The following is a 22606-nucleotide window of genomic DNA, read 5'->3' on the forward strand; positions in this document are numbered from 1 at the left end:
ATGACACAAAAACGCTCTTTTATTAAGCTGATCCATAGTTTTACCAGATGAAGCGTAGAAGCTCTTGATGCTCCTGATGCTGTGGAATGGAGCAGCAAAGATGGTGGTGGGTTTGACATCATTTTTTGCCATAAGAATCCTATGGATACGCTAGTATCCACTAGTGTGAACACCTGAAGATAAACGCACGTTCAAAAACTCGCTAAATGTGCATCCTTGAATGTGAGTCACATGAATGGCACGTCTGTCACCTGCATTTGGAGGAGGCTTGGTGCGAAATGTCAAAGCGATGCGAGTCATGCGCTAAGCTTTTTTCCCTCTCAGCTCTATTTCGATATACGAAATACTTGGTACCATAGAATTCTGGCTGGGAACAAACCACAAATATTAATTTCTCCTTCATGAGAAATTAAGAATTGGTGGTCCTTTGTGAACTGGACACCATCTGAACGTCCAGTCAACCTGGTTTAGCTGTCATCTCACGCTCAGTGGCTGCACATTTTGTTGATACAGCCTGACAATGGTAGCAGAAACTTGCATAGGAATGCGTAAATGAATGAGTTTTGCATGCGGAAGCCTGAAATGGGCGTTACATAGACTTTTCAGTGGAAGTTGTCTCTTGAACTGCTAAGTTTATGCATGATTGTCTCTGTAATCTGTGGTATTGCCCATCATTAGGTGAAATGTGAAGAAGCTGCTGTGCTGAAACAAACTGAGGGTAAACTGAGCAGTCTGAAGTGGAGCTCTGAGTGACTCATGGTGAGTTTACAACACATGCAGTGGACAGGACAACCAACTCTCACTTCAGTCATTCAGTGCTCTTTGAAAGGCGTGTTTGTCAAATAAAAGCCCTGGCTCATGACTGTCAAACTAGAGCTGGGTTGATAAAAGCGATTAATCAATCTGAATCGATCCAAGCTTAATAAATCAATAATTGATCTATATAAATAGAGATCGATCTTTTATAGATCTTTTTTCCTTTTCCTGAGCCCTAGCGCTACTCGCTAATCTTTGGAACAATCATGGCGTACAATTGTAAAACTGCTAGACACTCTACAAAATACAATCTGAATGTTCATGGAACATTACTTATATACTCTAATACATCTACATCTCTAATACAATAACAGCAGTAAACCAAAGTCTGCTAGCTTGATGCTAACGTTCCGTTGACCTGGCCCGTTACCAAATGACCCACGGACCGGTACCGGTTCATGGCCCAGGGGTCAGGGACCACTGGTCTACAGCACTGTTTTCTGCTCAATCTTCTGGAATAAAGTGTCATGCTACAGCATGTGCTCTACCTAGTGGCGAAACTGAAATGCAGGTTTCTTAACAATCTGCACATTTTTGTTGGAGCCTCTCCATTTGAGAAACCATGTAACACTGTATGGTGTTAACAATCTCATTGGTTTATTATTTCACTAAAATATTTTACATGGATCTGATTATTATGAGTATCTTCAAAACATATATAGAGTATTATTGTATTTCTATACAAATATTTCTAACTGTGTAAACTATGTACATTCAAAATTGAATCGAATCGAGTGAATCTAAAGAATCGGGAATCGAATCGATTCTGGAAGTTATTGGTGATATCCGGCCCTATTTCACACTGTCATCTGGTTACAGCCAGGTACTTTTCAGTCAGGAATTTACTCAAAATTTGATTTGTTGTCACCTCCACCAGTGCTCAGTAATCTCTGTAACAGACTCAGAAAAGTCTTTAAAGGGTGTTTATCATGCAAAATCAACTTTTTGGAGCTTTTTAGTGTATTATAATGTTAATTAATCAGAATAAACAATCCCAATTCAAGCAATTCCATTCAAACATTTCCAAGTCTTCTTCTAAAAACCTGTACTCTGAGCCCCAGCCCCTCCCAATCCATGAAAATGAGCAGGTTCTCACATTGTGACGTAGATAAGTGAGAACAGTCCCTTCCAGGAAGAGTCTGCACTGCCAGCTCCGCCCCCCATTTAGCCGGTGATCGGCTAAATGATTTCCTTTTATATGCGCAATATGCACATCCATCTTTGCAAAGGTTCAGATGTTCTTTTGTTTTTTTGGGAGAAACACAAGCCGCGGTTACATGTGCAAAATATCTTGATCAATGGTCGGGTTAAAAATTCAACCGTGCACATGGGATCAGAAAACCTTTTTCCGTTTAGAACAAACGTTCACATGGTCACACTCTCGGTTGGAACAAATCATTTGTGCATGCGCAGTAGTGTTAAAAAATCCCGGAAGAGGACATGAGTCCCGTTGTAAACAAACGGCTGCCGCATTAATTTATACAGCAGCTCTGTAATATACGAGACTATCTCCCAAACGTGCTTTTATTAATGTAATGAATATGATGAAGCGCCTGTTTGCTCAAAGTTTTATTTTTAAAAGGCATGGTCAGTGCTTTTTTTGTGGAAGAACGGAGCTGGAAGAAGCCAGTTAGGAGAGGCTATAAACAAGGGCTAACATTAGCTTTGTTTGATCATGGACACAAAATCCAGGACCATGCGGGAAAACCTGTAATCGGCATCCTGGCTGCATGTAAATATGTGGGAATAACATCAGCCTTTATTTTCTCGGGACACAACTGGAAACACAAATCCACATGATTGTTTGAACAGTTTCTTAGCACTAAGAGGCATTTCTACTTTGAAAAGTTCGCACACCGCCCCAAAGTCGCTGTTGGTGCCGGCGGTCGTTGCTCTCCTGTAGCCGGCAGCCGCTAACCCAGAGTCAAACACACATTAATAAATCTGGCTGCTCTGCTCAGAGAGAGACACGGTCTACTGGCACCCGAGCCCGAACACAGATCTCGGGTGCAGGGTCCGGACGTCAGTGGGCACGAAGCGCTCCTCCCCCGGCATCCCCCTCGTGAGGCTGTAAGATAGCGGCGAGGCGAAGAGCCAGCGGAGCGAGAGCGGAGCGGTGCTTTTCACAGGGCGTCCGCAGAGCTGCTGGTCGGTCCCGTATGAGCTCCAAAGCTTTATTTCAGCGAAACACCGTCTATGCATGACGTAAACAAGAGCAGTGGTGACACACGATCGGAATGAAACATTTACATGCACAACAATCGGATAAACAATCGGTATAACCCACCTATCTCGATCGGAAAGAAATTTTGATCCGAAAGAGTCTGATCGGGGCAGAGTATTCCGAACGGCGTGTTTACATAACGCATTTTTCTTCCGATCAGGCGTTCTTTCCGATTACTTTTGCCCATGTAAACGCGGCTACAGATACAATGTTGAGGCAGGCTCTAGGTTGATGTGTTGAGATCAAGTCGTCTTAAATCAGGGTAGGAAAATGAGCTGCCAAAATAACACGTATTTCATAAAAAATCATTCTTTAGTGTATCAAAGATAATATATTATCACATCTAAGGCTATAGCTTACTATGAAAGGCTTAAGAATAGCATGATATTGGCCCTTTAATTGTTCCACTCGCTCCGGGTTTCTTACATGCAAATACACAAATGATTTTCAATTTGCATAATTCTGTTCTGCACACAGTTGGTCAGGCAGGAAGAGCTGCTGTGGGTTTGTGCATCTGCTTCTCGTTACAGATGGTTAGAGCTTCCACACATCATGCTGTCAGTCACCCTGACCCTCCTCAGCTCCTGCGGGACAGAGTTATGGCGTGAAGGGACTGGACTGTTTGATTAAACCTGGAAACTGGTCCTCAAACTCTAATTAGAACAGTAATTCAGTGATTTAAAGTACACCTTTTTAAGGCAAGTTTTGTTCCTTTATGTAAAATCTGATGTAAACATAATGAAACAACACTAACCAAGACTAAAAACTCTTCACACCATGCAGAACCTTTTGCTTCCCTGTTGTCCTTACACTTGTGTCCCATGGAAGAATTGTGTCTCATAATTGAAAATAAAGTCAAAACCAGATATGCATTTTCATTTCTTTTGCACTTGAAATTTAAAAATACGAGTAAAAAAAACATTTTTATTCTGCAAACTTAAAAACAATTTTCAGGGTTTCTACTCTCGAAACAGAGCAGGGCACTACGCTGCAAATGTGCCACAAAAGCCAGCCAATCACAGACATGGACATGAAGGTTGTTGCTCACCATACAAAGAAAGCGTCTGCTTCCAGTCAAAGCCCTACCGTTGGGATTGTATCTTAAGACATTAAGAAAAGTTATTATGAATGAACCTTTTACAGTTAATTTTAGAATGAAGGTCATTCAAAAATGTTCATGTTGCTACATTCATAGATGTTATATAGGTAGACGCCTCATGGACTGTCCCTGGAGGTAATGTCTCGGCGTGCCGTCATCTGGGATGTGTCTAAGTGCACCCACAGTGCTATTGTTTCTAATGAGGCAGATGTATTTATAACTAGAAGAATTAATTTAATTAGAAAAAAAGTTCTTGTTCATTTTAATTATTTTTTTTTCTTTATCTTCTCTTTTTCTGTAGTGACGAGGAACCAAAAACCACTGGAAACATTTTTCTAACAAAATCAGACACGTGTTACGTCACCTTAATAAAATAAATGAATACATTTGAACTTTTAATACAAAAAAGAAATGATCTTTTAATTTTTCCAAACATTAATAACTAAAACACATTGATAACAGTCACGGATCTCATTAGGCAGACAATTTTGAGAAAATATTACAAGAACTTTGTACAAAACCAGACATTTGGTAAGCAATCGAATAAAATATACATATTTTATTCATGAGGTGGCCGTGGTGCAGTGGTAGGGCAGTCGACCACTGATCGGAATACTGCAGGTTTGATTCCTGCCTTGCCCATCCTTGCTGAAGTGGTCTTGGGCAAGACACTGAACCCCACCTCTGGTTGGCACTAGTGTTGGGGGCGGAGCCGCCATCAGTATGTGACGTGTGGGTGAATGAGACTGTGACTATACGGCGCTTTGGGGCTTTGAAGAAGGTAGAAAAGCGTTATAAAAGTGTACACCATTTACTAAAATGCAGAGAATAGCAGTGGTTGGACAGAGGTGAAGAGAGAGTGACTGCTGCAGAGGAAGACTGAGAAAAGATGAGAAACCACTCTGGGACAATCCATCCACAGAGTATCTAGTATGATATGGTATGGGGCACAATAAACCTGGTCCAAGAAACAGGTCAAAAATCCATACAGAGTTTCATTTACAACAGTGGCAAGGCTAAAGGCGATAAGAGTTGTGGCTCCATGCATTCTGACAATAGAGGTTAGACAGAGGCAGAATATGTAGGCATTACCACAGCTGCTGTGAATCACTAATCAGCAGGGTGAGGCTGGAGCACAGCCATGACAAAAGTGGCAGCTAGAACGCGAATTGCAGCTGCCGGTGTGAATGCTAACGTGAGAGAACCGGAATGAGCGAGCGTGGCTTCAGCCTCGTGACTCCCTTCCAGTTCCAATCAAAGGAAGTGAAATCAGTCGCCATCTTTGGCGATACAGACGTGTTGGAGCCAGACGTTGTCAGTGAGCAGTGATTGGTCCGAGTTGGTCTGGGCCAACAGTTTTATGGCAACCACTTTCAGCAATCAGTAGTGAGCTTGTTGGAAGTCCACTCCCTTTCCACTGAGAATCTGTCAAACGTTCAACGTGACACCACTTACCTTTAAGGCATCTGATTGGTCAGTTTATAACTTAATTGACTTGAGCTACAGGAAAATATGATGAAAAATAGGATAATCAAGAACATGTTTAAAAAGGTAGCAGAGCAAAAATGGTTATTTCTGACAAGTAGAATGTTAAAAGTGATTATCAGGTTTGGTAGTTCTGAGGACAAGCTAGAAGAGAGCGGACCCCGGAGAATATGATAGTCCTTTATGTGAAACAGGAGGAGACGAGCAGGAACAGGTAAGTCAGTATAGTTACCTCCTCCAGCCACCAAAAGCTGCAGGAATCTGTGGAGTGGGAACAGACAAATAGTGGCCAACAAGAAGAGTTCTTTTGAAGAGTTTTGTGGCTTTCTGTCATGACGGGGATAGCTGTTTATTTCTCTATAGAAGTCTATTTTATCTTTTTAATCCCACCACCAAGTACTTCCTATTTGGAGCACCAGGGGGGAGGGGTCACTTAGTCTAGTTCTTATATAGAGTCAACGGTCCCAGCTTTGCTGTTTTAACCTCACCTGGCTACTTTGTCTCAGAGTTACAGTGGCGCAAAAAAGTATTTAGTTAGACACCAATTGTGTTCTCCCACTTAAACAGATTAAATAGGCCTGTAATTTTCATTGTAGGGGTACCTCAACTATGAGAGACAAAATGAGGAAAAAAATCCAGAAAATCAGAAGAATTTATTTGTAAATTATGATGAAAAATAAATATTTGGTCAATAACAAAAGTTCAACTAAATACTTTGGGTAACACTTTATATTAAGATTCCTTAACAAGCTTTGTTAACACATTAACAAGCATTATAAATGAATTTATAGGGTGTTAGTAAGACATTTATTAGTACAATAAGTCTAATAAGGTTTATTAAATTACTTAGTTAACACATTTACAAGCATTATTATTGGGATGTTTTCAAGATGCTAATGATGCATTTACTGATATTATAGGTGCTTAACAAATGTGTCAGTGTTAATAAGCTTAATAAGATTTATTAACAACCTTTGTTAACAAATTAAGAAGTATTATTATTGTTTGGGGTTCTAGTAAGATATTTATTAGCATTATAGATGCCTGACACAAGCCGAAGTGTTCATAAGCTTAATAAGTTTTATTAACTAACTTAACAAATTAATAGGCTTTATTAATGTGTCAGATGCTAGTAAGATATTTATTAGCATTATAGATGTCTTGCAAATACCTGAAAGTGTTAATAAGATTTATTAACATCTAAAGTCAGACCATTGTCTTCTAAATCCATATTACTAAACTGCTTATTAGCTTTACAAATGTATTAATTAACTTTGTTAATAGTTTATTAATTGTTTTGCAGCACCTCATCTAAAGTGTGGACGTTTTTTAGCACAAACAACCACAAAGCATAAAGATTGTAAAAAGAATTTTATGACATTAAAACAGACTAAACATACACAAATCGTTCTGTAAAAGATATATAATAATTTAATTCAGACAAATAATTAAAAAAAAAAACATATATACTGGTGTTGGATGACTAGCATCATAGTTAATAAGGATAAAGTATTAGCATCTATCCTGAGTGAAACATTCATTGCAAATCCCATCACCAGGAGACAATTCTCTGCATTCAATGCCAACAGCATTCAACCACTGTTGCCTTGCTTCAAAGTCCACAAGAAAGTTGCACAAGCCAGTCATTTTTGAAGACCGAAGACAATAAACCTACAGGAGCCATGCTAAAGCTAACACACTAACGACCGACCGGTACAGAATCAAAGATGGGCGGGGCTTTTTTCGTCACCTGTGTGAAAGCAAAGACTAAGAGGCTCAATGGGCTGAAAGCGAGCATGCCTGATTTGCTGATGAGTTTGATTGACAGATTCATTAGCCAATGGTGACATTAGTTAACCTGCCCATCTTTATTCATAGATGGGCAGGTTACCGTGTACCGTGTTAGCATCTTGAAAACATCCTAATAATAATGCTTGTAAATGTGTTAACTAAGTAATTTAATAAACCTTATTAGACTTATTGTACTAATAAATGTCTTACTAACACCCTATAAATTCATTTATAATGCTTGTTAATGTGTTAACAGAGCTTGTTAAGGAATCTTAATATAAAGTGTTACCAGACTTTGTTATCTACCCTTTGTTGGCAATAGCCGCGGTTACATGGGCAAAATATCTTGATCAATGGTCGGGTTAAAATTCAACCGTGCACATGGGATCAGAAAACCTTTTTCCGATTAGAACAAACGTTCACATGGTCACACATTCGGTCGGAATAAATCATTTGTGCATGCGCAGTAGTGTTGAAAATCCCGGAAGAGGACATGAGTCCCGTTGTAAACAAACATCTGCTGCAGACATTTATGCAGCAGCTCGGTAATATACAAGACAATCTCCCAAACGTGCTTTTTATTAATTTAATGAATATTATGAAGCGCCTGTTTGCTTATCGGTTTATTTTTAATATGCATGGTCAGTGCTTTTTTTGTGGAAGAACGGAGCTGGAAGAAGCCAGTTAGGAGAGGCTATAAACACGGGCTAATATTAGCCTTGTTTGATCATGGACACAAAATCCAGGACCATGCGGGAAAAGCTGTAATCTGCATCTTGGCTGCACGTAAATATGTGGAAATAACATCAGTCTTTATTTTCTCGGGACACAACTGGAAACACAAATCCACGTGATTGTTTGAACGATTTCTTAGCACTAAGAGGCATTTCTGCTTTGAAAAGTTCGCACACCGTCCCAAAGCCGCTGTGTGTGCTGGCGGTCGTTGCTCTACTCGAACACACACTCACACACACACCTGAGTCCGGCAGCTGCTAACCCAGAGCGGCGGGACGGATTGCAGTCCATCCAAGTCTCCCAACAAACAACAAAACCCACACGTTTCATAGCATCCTCCCCTCCCCTCAAACACACATTAATAAATCCGGCTGCTCTGCTCAGACTCTGAGACACGGTCCACTCGGTCCACCAGCACCCGTACCCGTACGCAGAGCTCGGGTGCTGGGTCACGGGGCACGAAGCGCTCCTCCTCCGGCATCCCCCTCGAGGGGTGTAAGAGAGGGGAGATGCGAAGAGCCAGCGGAGCGGCGCTTTTCACGGGGCGTCCGCAGAGCAGCTGGTCGGTCCCGTATGAGCTCCAAAGCTTTTAGCGAAACACCGTCTATTCATGACGTGAACAAGAGCAGTAGTGACACGATCTGAATGAACCTTTTCCATGCACAACGATCGGATAAACAATCGGGATAACCCACCTATCTCGATCGGAAAGAAATTTTGATCCGAACGAGTCTGATCGGGGCAGAGTATTCCGAACAGCGTGTTTACATGACACATTTTTCTTCCGATCACGCGTTCTTTCCGATTACTTTTGTCCATGTAAACGCGGCTAATGACAGCAGTCAAGCATTTTAAGTAATTCTTTACAGGGTTTTCACAAACTGTTGCTGGTATTTTGGCCCATTCCTCCATACAGATCTCCTCTGGAGCAGTGATGTGTTGGGGCTGTCACTGGGCAACACGGACTTTCAACTTCCTCCAAAGATTTTCTATGGGGTTGACATCTGGAGACTGGCTAGACCAGACTAGAATATTCTCCCACATCCTGTTTGGATTTGAACAGCCTCCCACCCTCCAATGATGAAGATGCTCCAAAGGTTCTGAATAGGGTTGATGTCAGGGGAGGATGGGGGCCACACCATCAGTTTATCTCCTTTTCTGTCCATAGCAGCCAATGATGCAGAGGTATTCCTTAGAGCATGAGATGGGGAATTGTTATGCATGAAGACAAACGGTTCTTCTTTTTGTACCACAGAAGAAAGTGGTCAGTCAGAAACTCCACCTACTTTCCAGAGGTCATTCTTACACCTTCAGGGACCCTAAAGGGGTCAACCAGCTCTCTCCCCATGATTCAGGCCCTAAACATGACTCTACCACCTCCATGCTGACATTGCAGCCTTGTTGGGACGTGGTGGCCATCCACCAACCATCCATTTGCTCATCAGTGAACAAGATGGTTTCAAAGCTAGTCTCCATGTATTTCTGGGCCCACTGCAGCTGTTTCTGCTTGTGAACATTGTTCAGTGGTGACAAAGTGGAAGGTTTACGCATACGATCCAATTGAAAATATTGGTCTGGATAATGTGGAACGGCCTTCTGCAAAATGTTTTCCTTTAATTGGGCCAACCTGACAAACTAACAACCACGTGTATGTGGGATTGATGTGAGGATCATCACATGTTTGTTCCTCCCATTGACCCCCCCCCCCCCCCCCCCCCCCCCAGGGGGAGCAGGTCTCAGTGGGATGCTGAGGTGATTCAACCTGAACTTGGATGACATCCAGGTTCTGTTGTTGATCAGAAAGAAAAGTTTACTTTCAGTGAAATGACTAATCTAGATCTTAGCTTCTTACAACAACAAATCAGGCCAGCAGCCCCCAGCCCTGCACCGTCTTAAGGGGCGATGGTTTTAAATCTGTACAACTGTTAAATATAAAAGTACAGCTTTTATATAAACTTAATTCTGCTTCACACTAATGATTCAAAGCGATCATCTGTTCACTCTTGCTGTAATTTTGGAACTAGTCCATTCACTCTCAGACATTTATGCATCTTTGCATTACCATTCCTTCTTACCTTAGTTTTAAGATTATTAACTTGTTTTTAATCCATTTATTGAATGTATTGACTGAAATTAATCTCAGACACCTGTGATAACTAGTTTGGTAGGTGAGTTCAGTTAAGTTACTAAAGAAGGATGTTCCACATTAGTAAACAGACCAACATTTTCAAACAAAATGGGAAAGAAAAAGGATCTCTGCTGCTGAAAAGCATGAAGTAGTTAAATGCTTGGAACTAGGTATAAAAACCTTTGATATTTCACTGAAACTTCGGCGTGATCATCGTACTATGAAGAGATTAGTGGCTGATTCAGAGACACACGGGTTGGTGCAGATAAAGACAGAATGAGGAAGGTTTCTACCAGACAAATCCATCAGATTGAGAGAGCAGCTGCTGAAATGGCATTACAAAGCAGCAAGCACATGTTTGAAGCTGCTGAGGCATCTAATTGGTCAGTTTTTAACTTGAATAAATTATAATAAAGAAAAATATTATCAAAATTTGGATTAGCAAAGAGGATTTTTAGAAAAAGGTAGTAGAGCAAGAAGGCTAGTCTGACAAATACTGTATGACTGAGTAAAACCGGTAATTCCTCTATAGAAGTCTATGAGATTTTGGCTTCTTGGAGTGGGTACTTCCTATTTGGAACACGAGGGGGGCTTTGTCTAGTTCTTATCTGCTGTCAATGCTTAAACCAAACATAACTCCTCACTCCCCCCTCCCTTAACAGTTGTCTCTCAGAAGTTAGATCCTTGTGTCCCCCCCAAAATTGACTTCAAACCCCTGACTTTCAAAGTCGCCTACCATCTTGCTCCCCATACCTGCCCAGTCTCCTCGCCTCTGGTCACTCAGATCCTCATCCTCCCTCCTGTTCCTCTTTCTTACCTTATGAGGAGAGAGCATTGAAAGTAAGTGAGAAATGGACTGACCCCCCCCCAAGGTTCCAAATTGGGAGTACCCGCTGGTCCCAAGAAAATGGCTCAATAAAAGTAGGTGGACTCGCGTCCAACCCAATTCCAAAGTCCCCGTCTTTTCAGGGGCTAAAGTCCTACTCTGAATGAATAAGACCTTATTTTGACCTAATTTAATAACATCAAATTAAAGTTACCAAAACGTGACAACGGAAAGGCTCTGTGTTGACTTACAATTAATGTCCTATACTAAAATTCAGACCACTGCAGCTTTGTTTGTCAGACTTCTTTTCTTGTAAACTTCAGAACAGAGTCATTAACTTGTGTTAGGTGGATCATATCTACAGCAGTGAGTGTGGAGATCAAGTTAAAGCTTCTAATGGCCCTCTGACTCATTTTTGGGCATCAGTCCTCATGTCTCCATGAACCTGGAGTTTGATCTGTGAGTTGCTGCTCTTTGATTATTCAGAAGCTAATTGATGCGCATAGTTTCCATGGCAACCAGCGATTGTGGCATTGCCCAAGCGGACCTCAAGGCCTTCACAGCTCTGACATGTTTATAAGGAATGTGTTTGCATCATACAGTTCAGCTATTTACCTGAAGCACACCTCACCCTGTCTGTTTGAAGGAGCAGCTACAGCTAAGGTGCGGACAACTGCTCATCAATCACAATAGGAAATATTGATGCCGTACAATCTTTTTCACAGACATAACGTTTTACTGGTATAAAACACATCAACAAGCAGACTTGGATCATGCATTAGTGAAATAAATCATCAAATTTCAAATGCTAATTGATGCTTGATTGTTGCTACACTCATATCAGTGGAGAAGAGTTGATTTGATGCAAAAATTACAAACTATTTTTGTCTGGCTCATTAACACATTTTTTTAATAAACCACCTGAAATGTGGCAGATGTTGGACAGACTGGAACCTGATCTGGAAACACGTCCTAACGTTTCATGTTTAAATTCCAGATTTTTTTTCTATAGGTCTCAAGTCTATTAGTTAAAATGGGCATCTTGTGACAAAATGTCAATATGACTTTTTGTTACACAATGTTATACAATAACGATTTGCTTGCTGCCACTGGGAATGCTGTTTTTTGGAAGAATAAGGTGAACTTTCCCCTTTATGCAGATGACTGCCAAAGTTGGACCACATAACACTGATCTTGGCCTCTTTGAACTGACTGCCAGTGCAATACTTGGATTTTATTCAAATGCTGGTCCTTACTTTTAAGTCCCTGGCAGGTACGGCACCTTCTTACCTCTCCAGTTAGCTTTTAAAATATCTCCCATAAAGTCCTTACGCTCGACCGACCCGTTTGTGTTAATGGTTCCCAGAACAAAACGTAAGTTTCGGGGGGGAGCGTGCATTTGCTGTGTCGGCCCCTAAACTATGGAATCGGTTGCCCCGGGCAATTAGAGAGGTCACGCTCCTGGAGAGTTTTAAAAAAGAATTGTTCCTCCTTTTTAGCGCTTTAGCATCAGTTTTGTCCTGGCTTTATGCTGGTTTGAATGTCTTTTAAATTGGTTTTATGCTTTTTCTTTTTTTCTATTTATGTCTCTACAATGTTTTAATTTGGATTTATGCTTTTTATTCCTTTATGTTTTATGCTTGTACTATGTTTTGTTCTCCCTGTGTACAGCACTTTGAGCCTCCTTGGCTGGTGGTGGAAGGTGCTTTATGAATAAAAAAATGATGATGATGATGATGATGAAGAACATAGGGGATGGCAATCAGACCCGGGCTGTGCAGCCGCTGCCTCAAGTCCAAGTTCTCATCTCTGCCATGTCTCTCAGAAAATCAACAGAGGAATCGGTTGGCTTGTACCTTCTAATCTGATAGGCGGTTCATTCATTTCAGTTATTATTTCCCTCCCTCTGACTGCACAAGAATTCAGGTTGGTGTGTAGATGGTAGAAAGAAACAGCAACATGTTTTCTTAAAGTCTAAGTTTTCAGATCAACAGCTTGGATCCTTTCAGCTGTCCTCTACCATTGAATGGCCAGCTAATGAAGGGAATATTTTCGGTTGTTAGGGTGCATCAGTTACTGGGGCTGACTTGACTTTGACCTACATGAACTGCTGCTGCTGCAGCAAAACAGTAAAGTGAGCTCATAAAATGCAGGTTTTAACACCTGCACTGCTTTGTGTTGCATGTGTGTGCAGTTGTACTCATGTTTGGTCTGTGACTGTGCTCAGCCACTAGCTTGTGAGTGTGCTGCAGTGTGTTTTGTACAGGAGAGTTCCGCATCATATCGAGGCAGACAGGCAGAGAGTGGGACTGAATACTAAAAAGCAGGAAGCTCCTCTTCACACGTTGCTCAGCCAGCTGTGTAGGACCCAGTCTCCCACTCACAGACATATGCACACGCACACAGGCACAGTGTGCACACACACATGCATGGAAGTGCACACAGACAATTATTGAAGCTTGCTGCTTGTCAACCCAGGAACTGGAAGTCTTAGATTTTTGCACAAATTGTGACAATAAAAAAGCATTTTAGTTTTTGTAAGTTAAAGAAAGTGGCAGCTGTTCATGTTCTGCTCTGCATCTCTTACTATTAACCTTAATCATAAAGAAAATATTGAGTTAAATTGCTGTGTTTTATAAATATTTGGCAGAAAGTCTGGGGCTTTCCTGGTTACTTTTGTCAATAAAAAAAGGGATGCACTATATTATTTGCACAATATCAGCATCGGCTGCCAATAAATGCTGTACATATAACTATGCATTTTCTATAAAGGCTATCCACAATGATGCTAAAAGCATCAGTGTACTCAAAACGTCCACATCTTGTGACGGTCACCTGTTTTATGTGTTTGTGTGCACTATGGAGGATATATTCCCTTGCATTCCCCTGCAGTCGAGGAATCCATCATTTGATGCAGGGATTGTGTGTTGAAAACCCTTTTATGTTGTAGTGCTTCAATGAGAAGCCATTTAATACCCTAATTTGGGGTGATTTTAACATGTTCTTGTAACATTTTAACGATGATGGAGGACATTTATAAAATAATTCAAGATGAAAACTGCATTTCTGAGTATTTCTTTATTCAAATCATTGTGAATTAGGAGCAGACGAGAAAATCCAGTTGAAAAAGGTTTGAAGTTGTTAAGTAACATCTACAATTGACGGGCCACCAGTTCAGTGGCCTTGTGGAAGAGTGTCCGCCCTGAGACTGAAAGGACCTGTGCTCAAATCCACTGCCAAGGAGCAAAGACTAAATACGGGACCAAACGCTTCCCTGGTTGACACTTATTATTAGGGGTTGGTTTGCGGGTTAAGCCACCAAAGGTTTCATGGGCATAACTGTGTCGGCATCTCACCGCTTCCGCAGGGCACAGGTCAAATGCAGAAAACAAATTCACCCACCTAGATGTATGATAGCTAACAGGACCTTATCTTTAACACAAGCTTCCTGATCTGCTCTATTCTGATCATCCACTGTCAGACAGATAGATCCATGAACGTCTTTGTTTTCCTCGTCTGGGCTGAAATCTGGATCTAAACTGTACGGCTGGATAGATCTGATATTACTCACCATTTTTGTTGCACCAGTAATGTTACCTTTGGGGCTGTAAACAAGCAGTAAAAAGTGTAAACAAAGGGATGATGGGATATTAACAGAGGCAAATTGCTGATGGAGTCCTGCAACTCTGTCCAAGAAAATGACACAAGTGTTTTGATTTTGCACTTAGACCATGAGACATAAGTTCCACTTATGTCTCATGGTCATACCCTATGCCTACAGCTATTGTCTCCAGTCAGTAAGGAGTCAGTTCGTGCACCTTATTAACAACAGGAGTGCAGGGTAAGGTCACCGTATGACAGCATCACCCGTGCATCATATTTGCATGTTCTTGAATTATCCTTACAAATCCTCCTTGAAGCACTTACCACGTGCACGTCAATGGTATATTCCATTTTCATGACATACCTTACGGTGGCTGTACGAGCCTCAAGGGAACTGCAAGACACACCTGCGCTCCCTTTAAGATGCATCCGCTCCTCTCTACGACCCTCCACGCGCCCAAGTATCCCAAAAACCCACAGCAACCTATTCAGGCCCACCCCCCATGCAGGTGCATGTGACTAAAGCTATGTACACACCGGCAACGTACATTCATATGACCACAAATGACCAACGAAGAGTTCTTGTAAACAAGCGTAAATGTGCACCAGCATTTGGAAATGTCAGTAAACATGTCATCAGAATACCATGAAGAAACTTTCCTCACAGGCAGAGTTTGCAGGACCGAGTGGAAAATAGGAGGAGGTAGCAGCTGACCTTGGGCCCCCTGATAAAACATCGTCTTTTTCTTGCAGAAGATGACTGTGGAAGAAATCTTCTGAAGCTGTGTTACTGTGAAGAGTCTTCAGCTTCAGACCTGCAGCTCTCTGAGTGGAGGACACATGAGCTGCTGTCAGGTACAGAACAGATATATTTGGAGATATTCACTGTAAGACATGCATGCAGACAACATGCATTTGTTGTCTTTGTTGTTTTGATGCTCTTTGTTCCATATCACAAATGACTGATCAGCAAAACTCTGACTTCTTGGAATATGCTACTTCTTGAACCTGCACTGATTTGACCTGATTTGACCCTTTGTGGCCAATTGGTGCTTTGGAAAGGCAGGTTTTTTGTGTCAATGATTATTCTGTCTAGACAGTTTATACCGCTGTGCTCTCCTTACGTTTATACAGCTATCAACAGCTTTGTGACAAAACTGTACACTTATAAGGAACCAAAGACGTTTTCAAGATATACTGGACGCTCAAATAATTCCCTTTTGTTTTTCAGATGGAGGGAAATGTGACTGAAAAGCGCCATCGAACAAGGTCCAAAGGAGTCAGAGGTAAAGAAATATACTTTTGTATGAAACTGAGTTTTGTTTCACTGCACAAGAACTAAGCAGCAAACATGTTTGGGTTATCAGTGCCTTTCATAACTTTGTGATTGTCATTACAATCTGGTGGAAAGAATTCCAATGCAAAAACTTTAATGTTAAATAAAGAAATGGAGACACAACTTTACTAAAACATTGTGTTAAACTAACTAGAGTTGGGAGTGAAGAACAGGTGACCTGACAAGGACTGACTGAAATCAGGTGAGGACCAAACCCGGTGAGATGCGACCTGGGGATTCAGCAGAAGAGAAACCTGAATAAAAGCCCAGGCAGATAGTTTATTGTCCAGCTTAGAGCAATCTGACTTTGTCATTCTATAAGTCACTCTATAAATGTTACAGAAGAACTGACTTTTTTGTCAAAACTTTGCCTAAATTCAATAAGAGGTGTTTTTCCTGAAAAGCTCTCAAATTTCGTGCTTTTAGCTCGTTCTCTCCCTCAAAGACTACCTGTCTTCTTAATTTTAAACACCTTACTTAAATGTATGTGACTTGGTCATGTGAAACAGATTGTCGTGTCTTTAGGGATTCTAGTTCCCAACAACCTTCCAACTGTCCCTCTAAAAGTACAGACTCTACTTGGTGGCGCCACACGCTGGTGCTTCCGATGTGACCACACACATGGCTGTGTCTGGACCCAAAACACCGAAGCAGTTCTTGGAAAGCTGACCAAAAGGCAGCAGTGATTTTCCCATAATCCTGTATACTTTAAGGGCTCAGGATTTCCAAACTTTTTACGTTTTATTCACACAACATAAAACCTGCAGCAGCTGCTGGACTCCAGAGTTGTCACCAGAACAGGGATGCTTTGCATCCTGGAGCTAATGGCCGGGCAAAACGTAAAACTGGTTAAACTGTTCTACGTTTGGACTGATTTTTGTAACAGCAGGTCTTCTCAACAAGCCTCTCTAACTCAAGTCATGGAAAAACGGGAGACATCAACTTCTTTAGTCATCAACACGAAGCCATCAGATCCTGCTGTAGTGTTTTTCCTGTTGATCACACTCCTGCCCCCCCCCCCCCCCCCCCCATCCACACTCACACCACACAGCTGATTCTCAACAGAGAACTGCACTATCCGATACAATCTCTGCAAAGCAACATCATTATATATTTTCCAGTGCATGGACACTTCTGTGATCTTAACATTGTTGGCTATATTGTCATGTATTTTACTGAAATGTCTTTTCATACTGACCTAACCTTTGTCCTCTCTTATACTTACTGCTCTTAGGCCTGTAATCTGTCACACAGTCTTGTAGTACATTCCACTACATACAGTATTGTACTGTGTATGTTCAATTCAATTCAATTGTATTTATATAGCCCAAAATCACCACAACAGTCGTCTCATTGGGCTTGGTACCGTGTGTGTCTGTGTGACAAATACACTTTGAATTGGACTTCGCAGACATCTCTGTGATTCGGCCTACAGCTGCAGGCACCAGTCCCACTTTATAATCCAGTCTTTATTGTCTCCACAGTTGCCGTGGAAGCAGTCACACAGGAGTTATTCAGGTAACCGGAAGCTTTCATTTCAGTGCAGAAACACAAATTTGCGTATAGCATCTTTCCAGATGTGTTTTTCATAGAAATAAATCCAAACTCTTGTGTTAACAGAACTGAAACTAGAAAACTCTTCTGAGGTGTCTTTCATTGTACTGAGACGTTTAGTCTGTAAACTGCCAAATAGAAAACGCTTTTCTTTTCTTTTTTCAAGCATATCTATCCAACACCTACATGTCAGAAACAAATGGATTGGAGGAGGTTTATTCTAATTTGGAGTCCCAAAATAGTCATGCCGGACCAACACAATTGTCTTTAAGGGAGGACCAGATCTGTGGGACCAAAAGCAGGAGCAGATGTGAGCTGTGTTGAAGGGCCTGCTAACATATTGACAGTGTAAATAGTTTAGGATGGCTTTGAAGAAGCCCAAAAACATGCTAAGCTGATGTGACGCTACAGTTGTCATTCATTGATGACGCACATCTGCTGGTGCCTCACATTTGGCAAACATCTCCCTCTGGTTTTGTGTTGACTGCTCTGTCTGTTTTTTTTCTCCTAAGCTCTGTCTTCATTTTCCCTCCACATCTGCTTCTCTCTTTGCCTTTGCATCCTCTCCGTCATTCTCTTTCTCTTTTTTCCTGTCTTGATGGCCTGGTTACTAAATCCATTCTTTGCTCCCTTCACTTTTAAGCATAAACTCTTTCTGCTCATCTTTAACCTGTCCCCCTCCACTTAGAATCTTCAACTGTGTCTTGGTGAATTTCTGATTTAGGAGTACAAACATCAGCTGACACTGGGTGCCAGAGTGTGTCTCACAGCTTAAGATGAATCTAAAGCTCATCACAGCTACTCAAACTGCATTTCCAGATTTTCTTTTTCAGAGAAACAGCCATCTTTGTCTCCTTCCCACCCACACCTATCTGTTTGCATTTATGCGGAGTGTCAAAAATGCAAAAGTGTCCTGATGATGGTTCACGATGGTTTACTGCCTTCCCCAGGCTGCTGTCAGAGTCCTTATTCTGTAGTGTCTTCCTATCTATTAGAAGGAGATGTCCACCAAAAAGACATTGTTCAAGTTAAATGATTTGATTAATTAAATACAAGTAATGCAGAACAAACAGAATGTGTGTTTCATGAAATGGTGGCATTGAGAAGCCATTAGTTCCTAGAAAAGAATGAAACCTGGGAAGATGTTCAGTCTGTTTCCTGGTGCAGCAGATGCTCATGATGTGCATTTCCTCATCAGCTGTCCCACCCTGGGCTGTGACGGCAGCGGCCACGTCAGCGGGAAGTATGCTAGACACCGCAGGTGAGTTCTCCAGATGGTCTGGATCTGCTTTTGGTCTTCATTGGATCTGATCAGGAGCAGTTCTGGATCTGATGTGGATCTGCTACAGAGCTGATCTGGAATCACAGTTAAGAGGCCTTGAATTGTATTTATTTGATTATCTGTTGATTCTGGCTATTTTTGAAAACATTTTGAGTTTGTATAAAACCATGATTCTGCTTGCCTCTTACATACTTTTCACGATGGCTGTTTTTAGAACTTAATTGTTCATAAATGTGTGGATGTTGGCACAACGTCCTTCTAAACCCCTTAGTGTTGTGCTAAGGTGCGTAGTTAGGAAGCAGCAGCAGGAACAGCTTTCCGCCTCATGAGAAATTCAAAGTTATCTACTGCATAACAGATGAAGGATGTTTTATTTACACAAGAGGCGGCATGTTTTCCTGACTTTGCTGGATGCATCAGCTTTGCTTGGCAGTGAAGAAAGAGTAGTGATAGTGGGTAAAAAGCAGAGATAGAGACCTGGTTATGAATGAGCTTTGGGACCAATTTGTTTTTTTTAAAGTTTCGACCCTTCAAAACTTACAGACTGGCTGTTATTTGTGAGAGACATTCAGACTGAAGTTTTCTTCTGCATGTTTTTTCAGTTCCTTTAAACTCCTTTTTGCTGTGACGGGGTTTAGCTGCTTCAGCTGTCCAGCTTTTTTAGTTTTTGTAATTGTTCGAACTTTTGTCATTTTTAAATATTAAGCCTTTTTAAAGCAATTTCTTAATTTGATCATGTATTTGTTTCTGAATTGTCTGTAGCTGTCAGCAGTCACACTTCCTTGTTTCATTTGCAGTAGAGCAGACACATGAAAAGCATTTTTAATGCTTAGAAAAGAAATTCTTTGCTTTGTTTTAAAGTGAGTTTGACTCTGTGAGCAGCAAAACATGCTCTCTAAATACAGTATCTAAAGATTCAATCCAGTTTTTACAAAAATCCAAAAATTTGAATATTCAAGGAAAAAATATTAATAAACTAACCTGAAAATGTTTTTTCATAGACAAAATTAAAGAAATAATTTGTGCACAGATTAGACTCTACTTGCTTTTTAATACTATTTAGACTCTTCTTTAAATGTACTCTAGTGCCAAAAAGAGTGCAAAATAGCACATATACACGTGATTTTTAATTTGGACATTTAAGGAATCAACTCAAGTGATTTGCATCAGTGGACAAACATGTCTATGAAGACTCACTCAGTGGACAAATGCAGGATTGACAGAAGGACTTCAATCAGTGCAGTGGAGAGTAGAGAATGAGCATTAGGACTGTTAAGACTGTTAAAGGGTCAGCAGACTTAAAGATGCTTTAACACCTATTAGAATTTTTTACTAACAATTCTATTACTGAGCAAACATCCATTTGTTTTGTAAATATGGACAATATTATGTCTGTGTCTAATCCAAGGAGTTAGACATTCAGGAGCCAGATTTAAACTTCAAGAAAAATGTCTCTGCAGTCTGTGGGGACGGTAACCACAATGGTGGGGGTCCAAATGGTGGCCTAGCTACAGTCAGGAAGTGCCTGAATTACTGCAGCAGGTTTGCTGTTTCCTTTGTAATAAATTCTATTGCGTGCCAAACATTGATCTGTTTGCACCCACTCCATGCATTTGACCAGAAACATCTATATTCTGAATCTATCAAAGACAAAAGAATGCATGAATTGCCCTTATTGTCACAGCAACAAGTACAAGGGTAAACAACAAATTGCTCTTTCAAGGGGAAATACAGTAGTAGAACAGTGGTAGAAAATATGAAAAATAGATTATGTCTGTGTTTTGCCTCATTTACCAGAAACATATCACGAGAACGATAAAGTCCATGCAACTTGTTTCTGCTCGCCGTCAGGTTTGTACATGTTTATATTCACAGTAGCTGTTAGGAATGCACACCAGCCCCTAACTTTTTATGCCTGCAACAAAACATCATTCTCTAGGAAATACAGCCATCCTAACTTGATTTGGCTGTAGTTAAATGATTACTATGTAAAAATGTGTTAGAGGTCATAATCCATTTTTGATTTAAACCTTTCTGAACACGTGTGACTTGTTTATACTTAGCTAAAGGTCAACTTTAACAAAGATTCTATCTAAACTCAGCAGTTCTGATCAGATTTAAAAGTAAAAAATAATGAGATCTTTGAAAATTGGGTGAAGAACAGCAAAAACTATCATGTAGAGATCAATTTTAGCTACAAATCATTTTCTTTAACTTCTCTGAAACTTTAAGGGTTAAAGGCATAACATTGATTCTAACCTTTGAAAAGCATGGCTGCAAGTATTTATTTTTACTTTATTTTATTTCACCTGTGAGGATTGTGGGTCTCCAGCTAGATGATTTGTCAGTTGGTTATTTCTTCAAATGGCAAAAATATCAGATGTAGAAGTTTTAGAGGAAGAGAAGGTGGGTCTGTAACTAGTTTCCTTCCTGAAGTTGGGTCTATCACTGTTTTGCAGCTCTGAAAGCTTACTGAGACTCTTGAATCCTAAATTAATCTTAACATTGGAGATGCTGCAGTGAATTCCTACAACAAAGTTGTATTCAATAAGAGTTAGACAGAACTTGATGAAACAGGGACTCTGTTTTAGTGCAGAAAGGTGGGAAAATGCCCTTGGAGGTGTCCAGTATGAGAAATGAATGAGCTTCACTGGAGCAACCATCCTTCGCTTTGTGTCACACGGTTCACATCTTTGCATCGTCCGTTAATATCTGAAAATGGACACCTGGTCGGACAGTAGCCCTTACATGTATGTCCTTATCAAACACAGCTGGGTCAGTTTGCAGACACACTCAAATAACACAAACATACCTGTTGGCTGCTGAAACCAACGCATACAGTACAGACCAAACGTGTGGACACACCCTCTCATTCAAAGAGTTTTCTTCATTTTCATGACTATGACAATTGTAGAGTCACACTGAAGCCATCAAAACTATGAATTAACACATGTGGAATTATATACATAACAAAAAAGTGTGAAACAACTGAACATATGTCATATTGTAGGTTCTTCATAGTAGCCACCTTCTGATTACTGCTTTGCACACTCTTGGCATTCTCTTGATGAGTTGTGATGCCTTCAGTGTGGATCTACAATTTTCATAGTTATGAAAATAACCACCACCACCCGGGAGTCCCAAGTACCCTACCCAACCCCAGATACAAACCGTGGCCCACCAAGAAACACCGGCATCATGCCGTTCTGCTGCCCTTCACAGACAAAAACACTCATCTTAGAAACCAGTGTGAAAATCCTCTAAGACGAGTGTCCAGTCACAACACTGAAACTGGCATTAGGTCAAATCTGCTGCTTCCCTGCATCAGTCAGCTTACAGGAGATTGTTCCAACACACTTCAGATTCCGCTGCTTGTTTTGATGGATGGGAGTGTCACTGGCTGCTGGTTAAACAAGGAGCATCAGCATCATTTTTTTTTACAGAGTTTGGCACCTGTATGTGATCCTCCATAATGGAGGGGTGTCTGCAGCATTCCTGCCTGTTGTTCTGCTGGGATCAGAAACCTGCATGCAGAGAGGCATTTCTGAATCAGTTCGGGAGAAGACCTTCTTCTTCTTCACTCTCTTTCCTTCCTCTGGTACCTTTCTTTGTCTCTCTCTGTCTCTCACGACCCCTGCCCCTCCTTCTCACTGGAGGATGTCACCATGGCGACAGCACCGTGCTGCTGCTGCAGTATGAGGACTAGGTGGAATGCAGCCGGTCTCCC

At 41.0% G+C, this 22606-nt stretch overlaps 1 protein-coding gene across 5 annotated transcripts in view; it reads left to right on the top strand.

Annotated features, from left to right (window-relative positions):
* LOC101166026 (myelin transcription factor 1-like protein) overlaps window positions 1-22606 on the top strand; it is a 56716-nt gene that overhangs the window by 4014 nt on the left and 30096 nt on the right. For 4 of the 5 annotated variants that reach the window (XM_023952977.1, XM_023952974.1, XM_023952976.1 and 1 more), the window contains exons 2-5: window positions 15461-15562; window positions 15939-15993; window positions 17528-17561; window positions 18796-18858. In XM_023952977.1, the coding sequence (XP_023808745.1) occupies window positions 15548-15562; window positions 15939-15993; window positions 17528-17561; window positions 18796-18858 (167 nt within the window). In that variant the 5' untranslated portion in view covers window positions 15461-15547. Of the gene's footprint in view, window positions 1-678; window positions 760-15460; window positions 15563-15938; window positions 15994-17527; window positions 17562-18795; window positions 18859-22606 lie in introns of all 5 variants that reach the window. The other variant, XM_023952975.1, reaches the window with a different exon arrangement.

Source organism: Oryzias latipes, chromosome 24 (genome assembly GCF_002234675.1).
Source record: "Oryzias latipes chromosome 24, ASM223467v1".
NCBI lineage: Eukaryota > Metazoa > Chordata > Actinopteri > Beloniformes > Adrianichthyidae > Oryzias > Oryzias latipes.